This window comes from Zeus faber, assembly GCF_960531495.2.
Source record: "Zeus faber genome assembly, chromosome: 13".
In the NCBI taxonomy this organism is placed as follows: domain Eukaryota; kingdom Metazoa; phylum Chordata; class Actinopteri; order Zeiformes; family Zeidae; genus Zeus; species Zeus faber.
The window spans coordinates 19,288,135-19,300,447 of NC_137198.1; the positions used below are offsets into that span (position 1 = coordinate 19,288,135).

The 12,313-nt window shown below is 44.9% G+C and overlaps 1 protein-coding gene across 1 annotated transcript in view; it reads right to left on the bottom strand.

Annotated features, from left to right (window-relative positions):
* Positions 1-12,313, bottom strand: part of arhgef10 (Rho guanine nucleotide exchange factor (GEF) 10) — a 64,214-nt gene that overhangs the window by 5,999 nt on the left and 45,902 nt on the right. Inside the window, exons 25-27 of the mRNA XM_080012052.1 lie at positions 12,003-12,160; positions 5,176-5,318; positions 1,847-2,021 (exon numbers count right to left, since the gene is read on the bottom strand). Of these exons, the coding sequence (XP_079868178.1) occupies positions 1,847-2,021; positions 5,176-5,318; positions 12,003-12,160 (476 nt within the window). The remainder of the gene's footprint in view (positions 1-1,846; positions 2,022-5,175; positions 5,319-12,002; positions 12,161-12,313) is intronic.

The following is a 12,313-nucleotide window of genomic DNA, read 5'->3' on the forward strand; positions in this document are numbered from 1 at the left end:
CTCAGCGATCACATAGTCTGAGCTAATGGGTCAAATGAAAGCACTGCTTGTTAAAACAGTGTGGAACCACTGCAGGCTAGTCGATACTGACTGACCACATCACACAACACAAACACTCTTGCTTTCTAGCGGGCATGCAAAGAAAATACAAAAACATAGTTAAAACACACATTAAACCAGTGGCCACCACAGAATGCACAAATTTGTCACTACAGTCGATCCATCCCAACCGCAGAGGAACACACCGGAGGAGTCTCATCCTGTCACTGTACATCTCCGCTTCAAGGGCGAGGCCCAGACTCTGCTGTCACAGACTGTTGAGATTTAACTGTGTGACAGCGTCAGCGGAGCCCTTCAGGAGACGACCGGAGAACCACACGGAACGACTGAAAAGGAGGCGAAAGCGGCGGCGATCCCGCCGTACAAATCTGGCCTCGGTGACCAAAGAAAGCGGAATTCTTTACAAGGAAAAACAAAAAAACCCAACCACCATCTTGCCAGGCTGCCTGTATGTGTGTCATTTGGCCGGTGTTTATCTGCGTAGAAGTGTTGCGTGTGGTGATATTTAAGGCCAAGGGAGGCTCCAGAGGAGAAGCGGGCAGATTATAGTGGTTCGGAGGCCGATGTCAAACGGCAGATTACACATTCCGTCGCAGCTGGCCGCGGGACGTTTCCGTCCGAAGAGGGGAAAAAGGGACACCGGTGCGTCTGGCTCGAGGCCACGGAGAGACGGAGCTGACGACGCGGGAAAATCCAAACCAAACAAAACAATGACTGTTGCATGACTGTAACCGTGATGCCATGGCAACAAATCTAAGCGACGGCCAGGAAAACATACTTCAAAGCTGTGTGTGTGTGTGTGTGTGTGTGTGTGTGTGTGTGTGTGTGTGTGTGTGTGTGTGTGTGTGTGTGTGTGTGTGTGTGTGTGTGAGTGTCGTGACCCCACTTAAGGGGGATTACGACACTCTCTTTTGGCACACGCATGATGAAGAGTAACCATTACTAAATACAGCTCAACCCAGTGTTTGTACTTCATCCAGGCCTTATCCCAGAGAGAAAACAAGGAAGCAGCGTGGACCGTGAGCCGCGTTCCAGGTGTCAATCATAACAAGCTGACCTCCGCTACCTTATTCTCTCCTCGGAGCCCAGTAGAGGCGACTATCCATCACCATTACGCCGGAATGAAGGATTGTAATGAAACTGAATCCTCAGGGGAGGCCATCTTTAATCAGTTCACGTAATCACCGCACTGGAATGTGATTGAGGACGGAGGTAGTTCCGGCGCGCTGAAGGGACCCCATTCAAATCGACGTCGCAGTTTAGGTTTACGCGAGATAACCTTTATACCACGGCGAGCCGAAAGGGTTCCGAAGGTACACGGTGAATGGAGGCTGCGACACAATGACAGGCTGTAAGGTCACTTGTTTAGACAAAGGAGGAGGATGACAAACCTGCCATAATAAAAGCGTCCCTGACGAGCACCTAGGCTGACGTCAGCTGATTACAGACAGGCACATAGTGAGACAGCCGTCTGAAAACACATGAGGTCATGGTGCACGGCAGTTTGTTCAAAGGGTTTGGACGTTCACCGAGTGACTCAAGTGCGGCCCGAAAGAGTAGAGAGAGGCGGTGGTTTTTGGTGGAAAGAGCAGAGGATCACAGTTACACAACCACAACCCACAAAGCTGGACGCGGCAGAAAGGTGTTAAATTTCTCAGAAACCTCAACAAAGTTTTTTGGGTTTTTTTCTGGGTTGTTGTTCAATGGACGTCCATGGCGGACTGGTCTGTCGTTTGGGGTTTCAGTCCACTCCGGTTAAAATTCCATGGAGGCATATGCTGCTTACCGGCCAGGATGCTGTGCACAGGCGTGGCGATGTTGATGTCCTGCAGGTGCTCCAGGGTCTCCGTGTGGAAGAGGCGCAGGGCGGAGCCCGAGCTGAAGGCGATCCAGATGCCCACTCCGGCCACCACCATGTGGGACACCACCATCCCCTCCTCCTGATGGGCCTCCAGCTTCCTCTGGGGAGGGAGAGGAGGGACAGGACGTCAACCGCCGATAATCACTCACCTCATTTACTGTAGCATAAACGCTGAAGAGGTACACTTATTTCAGAAATACAGATGCTCTTCCATTGCTTTATTTCTCTAATAACAAAAGGATTTCACAGTAAACAATGCACAGCAGCAATTTGCTGCACAGAGTACAAGCGGCTACTGACTAGAGTTGAAAATAGGTTTACAACTCAGCTGTTAATCTCCCTGGCAACGCGGTGAACATGGCGGCATCTGCGCTCCACAGCGAGAAGATTAAATGCAAGTTCAATATTTTTAATTCCCCTCGGGGCACACGGACCGGGAGAGCCACAATCACATAGCAACAACCAACGACGCCGTTACCTCACCGCCATACATCTCGCAAACAACGGGGCGCTCATGGGAAAGGCAGCCTCTGTTCTCTTTTTTTCAAAATGGTCTCGAGCGGACTTCAATAAAAGTTAAAATAAAAACACTCCAAACTGAACAGACTCGCCGTCCTCGTGATTGAAATTCATTTTGATATAAAACCTCTATTATTAAAGCCGGTATTTGGCTGTGATGTGATGTTATGAACTAACAATCGTGTACAATCATGTGCGTGAACTGGTGTGTGGGGTTCACTAGAACCTGCACTGACTGCATAAAAACAAGTTGTACAAGTAAAGTCCATTTTATGTACTGTAAGAATGTACACTTTAAAGATGTTATCTCCCAATATACGTTCAAAACTGTCTTTGTGCGGCTGCACACTGAGCCAGATAACAAGTGGGGACAAGGTTCATGAGAAGATTGGGCTCCCCAGTGACCCAATCTGTTTAGCCTACAGAAGCCCATTCAATGTCGCCGTCCGGGGCCCGTTCGGCTCTTTGCCAACAACAACAACAACACCTTCCACTAAAATAACTCTTATTGTAATTATGGCCGTCTGCCAGAAGTTGGCAAGATGTTTATTCAGGTGGGATACGAATGAGTTTGGGACTGATGGGGATGTCCAGCGTAGACAAAGAACTATGTGAGAGTATTTCATATAATTTAACAGGCTCTGATGAATCCATTTCCACTTGTGGGATCGTGCTCTTAAGTCTTCTCCTTAAGTCCTCTATTTCCACTGCGCTGACTGGTTCGAGTCGAAACAGTAATATTCATTTGAGGGGGCTAAGGACTGTTTTAACGCTCGGCTCTGGGCTCAGTGAAGTTTTGGCAGCGCTCCATTACGGCCGGTTACATAATCGCTCCGCACATCCTGCGCACACACAGTGCACCGGCGTGGGTGGAGCTGTATCTGGCCGAGCGGAGCCCATTCACAAGTGTCTGCTGGCAGGATGAAGGGCAGGAACGTAAAGCTCTGTCCCACGTTTTAGGATGGGAACGTCCTTGATTGATATTTTCATTGACCTCTCAATCACTGCGTTGTCCGTTATCTCGTCTCCCTCCAAGTCTCCGCCCCGGGGCCTATTGTAAACTTTCGGTGAGGGACCGAGAGAGAGACAGGCAACGAGCGAGAGACAGACAGGTGGTCCGTAATGAGCTTAATAGGGATAACCAGATTATGAGTGGGTGCGTGTGGGAGAGGAGAGGAGGAGCGTTCTATTCCTGGCTGCCGGGCAGGTGCTTCTCGTCCCGAACGGGACAAAACGGAGACGCGGAGACACCATCGACATTTCAGGATATTTTAAGAAAAGAACAGAAGGAAGGAAGTGGGGGTGGGTGGGGTTATTAGGACCCCACCATATCCTACTAGAGGCCCTTTAATATGATTAGCTGCCTTGAGGGGCAACCAGAGGTGACAAAGGCAGCGCGATTAGGTCGATTCCTTATTAACCCCGCTAAGTCCATTCACTCCGGATTCATTAAATAAACCATGTGAGGACCAGGACGATCAAACTGGAAAATTTAAAATGGCTGCTTAGATTTCAATTTTCCCCGACCGTGACCTAGCAATTGGGAGATAAAAAGGAGAAGGGATTTTATATTTTTTGGCAATTTATCACAGCAGCAATCCCAACACAACTTTCAGATGACAAAACAGCCAAAGCTTCTGGAGCAGAGGACATCGCTGATGAACTTTGCATTCCATGGTGAACGAGGGAGCTTCATTGCGCATCAAAATCTATTTAAATATGAAGAGAGCAGTGCTCCATGCTCAATTGTAAATATGAATAAATGAAGGTGACTACCACCTCTTCATCATACGTTTACTGCAATATGTCTCAATAAACCCTTTGGAAATCCACATAATATAAGCTTTAATATCTCTTTCTCCTCCTAGTTTTCTTCTCCCGTTTGACTACTCTGATCAGGGGAATTCGGTTCTCTGGCACAGTGGCAATTGCCCTGTAAGTGGCTTGAGGCTTCTAGTTAAAGTGAGAAATGACCACTATTGAATGTCAACGGCAAATGACGTGAAGTCCTTTCCGTTAATTTAGTTTTCGATTTGTCAAAATCATTATGAGCAAAATCTACTTTTTAGACGAGACTCACACAACAGCTTTCTACCCTGCAAGTCCCCAGCGCCGTGGATATTTCAGTGTAAATCGCTAAATTCTGCTCGGCAGTGTGGGATGCTACTTCACCATCATAATGGATCCCACAGCGCTGCACGCTACGTCATGCGTGCCAATACTCCCACGCCTGCAGAGCCACGGAGAGGGAACATCACAGGGACACGGACGGAGGATCATCTCGCTTTCGGTAAAAAAATATATATATAAATTACACCGGCACAGTCACAGGTTCATAAAACTTGATATTGCAGAGTTCAGCGCCGTGCGTGATGTGGAATGAAAATAATTTTGCCCCGCTTCCCTCTGATGTGGATTTGACCAAATGATTTGTGCAGATACGAGCAATAATACACTCTGGTGGGGGAAGAGAGAGAGAGAAAAAAAAAAAAAAAAAAAGACTTTCATTTCACTGTATCGAGAGTCCAGACTTTCCTACAAAGCTTAAGAGCTTGACTGTGCCCCCATATTTCATTCGCTTATTTCCAGCGAGATTTCCACAGGAAGACTACACACACACACACACACACACACACACACACACACACACACACACACACACACACACACACACACACACACACACACACCCCCCCCCCCCCCCCCTCAATGGCGTCGGCGACAGCGTGACGTACCTCCACGGAGTGTGTGTGGGTGCTGATGATGAAGACCTGGCCCCCTGACGAGGCCCACACGTGCTCCTCCACAGCCAGCAGGGCCTTGACGGGCAGGACCCCCAGCTTCAGCACCTTGGGGTCGTCGCAGCTCCACAGTCCGTCTGAAACACAGGACACGCACAGGGCACGGCCCGTTGACACTCCTGCTAATGCAAATTCGACAATAATCCACTCCACTCAGTGCTGTTTTGTGTAACCCCTGGATTACATTAAAGTGGTAATCCGAAAATCGTCTGTGTTGGGTGGATGGCACTTTTGTCCTCTTATAATTATTTTTTTTTTCTTGGCCGCTTGAGGTGGCAGGGATATTCTTTCCATTGGAGGGTGCAGTTCTTTTTGTGAAAGTTCATCCATATTGAAAGCCCACTGACCACACTAACGAGGCTGCTTTATGAAAGCCACTGCCTTTCACTTCTTGCGAGTGGCGGACCCCGTCACGAACAATGAAAACAGCGTATAGAGGAGCATGCACAATGCAAATACATCAAATATCTGGTTCTTATAAAGTTAGTGGCACCTTAAAAAAAGATAAATATGGGATTTTTTTGGACAACATAATTTTACGGATTACCACTTTAACCAACACACATGAATGTGTTGGTACTTCTATATTTGCAATTTACACAATTCTGCAGTGACAAATTTGTCTTTAAGCATTTGCAAGTTGTGTTTAACGTGTCATTTTCTCACAACAAAAATCGCCAAAAGACCTAAAATGCAAATAAATGGTATATATCAGTGAAGGACAACATTTTATACTGCAGACAAGCAACCTCTTAGTGAATTCCATCAGCATTTATTATCCTGCCAATAGTGCTGGAGTGGCCATTGATGAATAAACACACAGCCTTCACTATGAATATAGATGGGCTGAGAGGCATTACTCATTACCACCCACACACCCACACACACACGCGTCTAAATCGCTCAATTTGGATTCCAAATGCTGGTAAACTACGACTCAGAACGGGTGTAGGTTGGTGGATAGGAAGAAGAATCGATCAAACGGGTTTCACACCAGGAAAAGGGAGCGTGTAGAGTGTCTTGAGGTCTATAAAACTTAATATATATTGTGGCCGCCGTGAAAACAATCCCTGGGAAAGTCGAAAGAAACGGCAGCGACCAAACGCACACTTTAATCCAGAGAGATGAGTCAGAGCGCTGCATGGCTTTCTTTAAACGCTCTGGGAAATGCCCTGCTACGCATCAAATCCCTGCCACTTCCAAAATGACTACCCCGCCGCCGAAGCGGGTAAGGAATAAGAAAGATTTCCTCCAGATCCCACCCTCGTCTAACCCGGGCCGAAGGGGGCGAAGGAGGCCTGGCCGACGCATTTGTCTGGAGAAAACACAAAGACGGCCATTGAAGGATGAGGAACCGCGGGGGAAGACTTCTTTTTGGAGGCGGGGTAATGACCGGGTACGGCAGGGATTTCTCTCGCTGAAGGAGTGAGGCGGAATCAGCGTTCCGACAGTCCTCAGAATCTACCACTGCGGTAGTTGCAGTGTGTTCATGCGAGCTAAACCGGAGGAAGGAGGCGTGAGGGAAGTGAAAGGAGAGCCGGCTGCCAGGTGATACGCAGAGAAGTAGAGCGGGAGGCAGAGTGGTAGTAACGCTTTGTGCCAGTCGTATGGGGGTCATCTCCCGAAGAGCAGCACTCCACCGTGCCCCCCAGCTGCTTCGACTTCGCAGATCTATTACACGGCTCTGTGGAATACTCCGTTCCGATCGGTCAGTGTAGCGGGCGATGGTCAATTATTTCAAAATATTGACCATTTTCACGGGCAACCACTTCTCCGCTGGTTTAATGGCCAACGTTTCTCATGCTAATGCTAACGCTAGCTAGCAGCGACATGCTGTGGCGCTACATAGAAACTACAATGGAAGACTTTAAGAGATGAATGCGGATACGTCCACTTTCACATTAATGAGGTTTGTCATATGTGGGTCAAAGTTGTTTTGGTTGTAGGCTGAACAGGTCTCCATGTTGTTGCAGTGTTATCTCGCGTTATCCATTGTTGGGGACTATTTTTCTGAGCAGAAGCTTTGCTGTTGCAGCACGCTAGACATACTTGTTATAGAACTAGACATACTAGTTATAAACCTAGGCTTACTAGTTATAACACTAGGGATACTAGTTACAATACTAAGCTTACTCGTTATAACACTAGACATACTACAGTAGTTATACCACTAGGCTTACTAGTTATAACACAAGGCTCACTAATTACAACACAAGGCATAGTAGCAACAACACTTGGCATACTAGTTACTACACTAGACATAATACAGTAGTTATACACTAGGCTTACTAGTTATAACACAAGGCTCACTAATTACAACACAAGGCATAGTAGCAACAACACTTGGCATACTAGTTACTACACTAGACATAATACAGTAGTTATACACTAGGCTTACTAGTTATAAAACTAGACATACTACAGTAGTTATAACACCAGGCTTACTTGTTATTACACTAAACATACTACAGTAGTTATAACATGAGGCTTACTAGTTATAACACTAAACATAATACAGTAGTTATAACACTAGGCTTCCTAGTTATAACACTAGACATACTACAGTAGTTATAACACTAGAAATACTACAGTAGTTATAACATTAGGCTTACTAGTTATAACACTAGACATACTACAGTAGTTATAACACTAGAAATACTACAGTAGTTATAACATTAGGCTTACTAGTTATAACACTAGACATACTACAGTAGTTATAACACTTGACATAATACAGTAGTTATAACACTAGGCTTACTAGTTATAACACTAGACATACTACAGTAGTTATAACACTAGAATACTACAGTGATTATAACACAAGGCTTACCAGTTAATACACTAAACATAATACTGTAGTTATAACACTAGGCTTACTAGTTATAACACTAAACAAAATACAGTAGTTATAACACTAGGCTTACTCGTTATAACACTAGACATACTACAGTAGTTATAACACCAGGCTTACTAGTTATAACACTAGACATAATACAGTAGTTATAACACTAGACATACTACAGTAGTTATAACACTAGAATACTACAGTGATTATAACACAAGGCTTACCAGTTAATACACTAAACATAATACTGTAGTTATAACACTAGGCTTACTAGTTATAACACTAAACAAAATACAGTAGTTATAACACTAGGCTTACTAGTTATAACTACTGTAGTATGTTGAGTGCTATAACACTCTGCTTACTAGTTATAACACTAGACATACTACAGTAGTTATAACACTAGGATAACTTGTTATAACACTAGACATACTACAGTAGTTATAACACCAGGCTTACTAGTTATAACACTAGACATAATACAGTAGTTATAACACTAGACATACTACAGTAGTTATAACACTAGAATACTACAGTGATTATACCACAAGGCTTACCAGTTAATACACTAAACATAATACTGTAGTTATAACACTAGGCTTACTAGTTATAACACAAAACAAAATACAGTAGTTATAACACTAGGCTTACTAGTTATAACACTAAACAAAATACAGTAGTTATAACACTAGGCTTACTCGTTATAACACTAAACAAAATACAGTAGTTATAACACTAGGCTTACTCGTTATAACACTAGACATACTACAGTAGTTATAACACTAGGCTAACTAGTTATAACACCAGGCTTACTAGTTATAACACTAGCCATACTACAGTAGTTATAACAATAGAAATACTACAGTAGTTATAACACTAGGCTTACTAGTTATAACATTAAACATACTGCAGTAGTCATAACACTAGGCTTACTAGTTATAACAATAGACATACTACAGTAGTTATAACACTAGGCTTACTAGTTATAACTACTGTAGTATGTTGAGTGTTATAACACTCGGCTTACTAGTTATAACACTAGACATACTACAGTAGTTATAACACTAGGATAACTTGTTATAACACTGGGCATACTAGTCATAACACTAGGCTTACTAGTTACTAGTTATAAAATAATTTCAAAACAATATTCGTTCTCAAAGTATTATATTATTAGTAAGTAGCCATGTAATAAGCAGGATAATGTGCAGCGAGCCGGTCATTATCCCAAATGAACAGCCTTCAGAGTGATACTAGTCCTGACATCAACCTGTCGGGGTTATTTTACAATAATGACAGTGGTTATTAGTTCTCATGGCTTTTCCTCCTGAGGTGGATGCGTATAATGCCTAATTCTATGATGGCCACAAAAATGAACATAAAAGGCAATCAAACCCACTAAAATGTTATGATCGAGACAGCCCATTGAGTCATTTCATATCGCCAGAAGAATGTTTGTTCACATTCAATACTTTAACACACAGGACCACAGCGGACCACAGCAGACCACACAGGGAGCTGTGGGAGGAGAAGGACGAGCGAAATAAAAGTGAAGAGCGGGTTCATGTGCAGGCTGAGACGGGCTACCTTTGCTAAGTCTCTCTCTCTCTCTCCCCCCCTCTCCCTCCCCCCCTACCACAGGCTCACAAAGAGAACAACGGACATGGCAGAATGGGGCTGACTGCCTGGCATCAGACAGAGCTAGAAAGACAGCACACACACACACACACACACACACACACACACACACACACACACACACACACACACACACACACACACACACACACACACACACACACACACACACACACACACACAAACACACACAAACACACACACACACAGAAGTCAGCTTAAAGGCTGTGTGTATATTTCCATAGTATCGTGCGGGTGTTTATTTTCCCTCCGTGGCGAATCAATATTCACCGCCACCTTGCGGTTACATAACGCCAGCCGACAGGTTTCATATCGAACGATACCAGCTCGAGTTATTCTCCCTTTGTCCTCGTACAATGTTGCGAGGACTGCGATGTCTACTCTATATGCTAATAGGGAGTAGGCCGCACGGCAAGAATTTTAGGGAGTGAAAATGTCAACATCAAGTTCGGGACAATCAGAGGCGTTGCGGATGGGGAGTTATGGCATTATGGAAATGACACGGCATTAGGGAGATGATCAAGCGTCCCGACGCTATGAATGATCATGATTCGGTTTAAATAGCAAAATCAAGGACTGGATCTATCAAACTGCTGACACTTTTACATTACAGTACATTTACAAGCAAGAACTGGCTTTTTAGCTTATTTGATATATTTTTGTTAATTGTTAAGTAAATTGTATATTACGAACCAATTTTAATATTTTTATTGTTAATCTTTTCGTTTATTGTATATTCCATGTTTATCATTGCTAATTACTTTAGACCTGAGCTCTTGAAGAACCCTCTGCAGACAAATAAAGTATCGATCCATCTATACTATCACGTAAGTAGTGATAATGTAGTATGTCAATGTGTGTATGTATGTAAATGAAGTTCTTTTACAAGAGCAATTTGGCGTCTAGGTATTTGGACTTTTACTTCAGTAAAAGGTATGACTATTACTTTTACCACTGACGCCAACACCCGCGGGAGACCCCGACCGATCCATCAGTGTCATGGAGAGAACAAAGCTCGAGAGAGGGGGAGAGAGATCTGGTTGGTGGAAAGGTGGAACAAACATTCCTGAAGCGTTGCACACGTCTCATCCTGGCAATAAGCAGCTTGGCTGAGGAGCGACCAAGAATAGTTTCCCTCTCTCTCTTTCCCCTCCAGGACATTGTCATCCTCCTTATTCTCTCCATCACACACACACACACACACACACACACACACACACACACACACACACACACACACACACACACACACACACACACACACACACACACACACACACACACACACACACACACACACACACACACACACACGTCTTTCTTGCAGAGAGCCAGAGACCCGTTCCAGTCATTTGAGGATGTCAAGTCCCAGTCAACTATGCGCGATGAGAATGAACCAAACAAAACCTCGGGCAGCGGTCACACCAGACAACTCTCACACTCAGATTCCCGCTTGGAACCGCTGAACAATCAGTGTTTCACTCCACCCTCATACGAGAGAACATGTCCCCTGTCCCTGCCAACACCAGGGCTCTGGCTATTTGGCTCAGTCCGGTACAGAAATGACATATTTCAACCCATTTGCGACTATGGTGGCATTTCATTGAAGCGGAAAACGGCAGCACAAGTTCCAAAGCAGAGTCAATTCAGTGTCAGGTAGAAGGCACAGAAAGAAAGAGAGAGAGAGAGAGTAGAAGAAAAGAGTGTCTTTGTGCTGCCACAAAAGATAGTGAGAGATTGAAACACACACACACACACACACACACACACACACACACACACACACACACACACACACACACACACACACACACACACACACACACACACACACACACACACACACACACACACACACACACACACACACACACACAGAGAGTGTGTTTCCTCTGTGATGCCTGTGCTCTTCAGCGGTTCTTCAACATTTAAATAGGTCAGTGTTTTCCCCCAGACAACCGGGTCTGGGTTGAACAGGACCTCCTTGACCCCCAGCCCCTCTACCCATGTGACTGGGGCCCCAAATAACGGCTCCCTCTTTACTCAGTACCCCGCGTTGTCCCTCGAGATGTAGGCGGACAGAATATGTCTGCACTGGAAAAACATTCACCTCGCTTGGACTCCTTTACACCGACATGTTTGTTTTTACCAACCTGTAATTGGCCCTAATTACAAGCCCTTAAAACGTCAACCGACTGTACAATGGCGGCGGTTTGAGACCACACACACACACACACACACACGGCGCGGCACACACCTTGTTTCCTGGAGAAGATGGCCACGGCGCCGCTGACCAAGCCGGCGTACAGACAATGCCTCCTGCAGACCAGGCTGGTGACAGTGGACTTGTCCGGAGTGAAGAAGTGCTGCAGGCGCACCTTCTTGGAGCGCTGGCTGCTCTTGTACACGATGATGCTGAGCAAAGAGAAGAATGAGAAGAAGAAGAAGAAGTTAGTAACAGTAAAAAGGTCGAGCTTCAACGCTGTATCAACGAGGCAGTCAAATACAGAGTGCTGCTTAAATACGACGCAATCTTCCATCTGACTTTTGCAGATAACAAAGATGTTA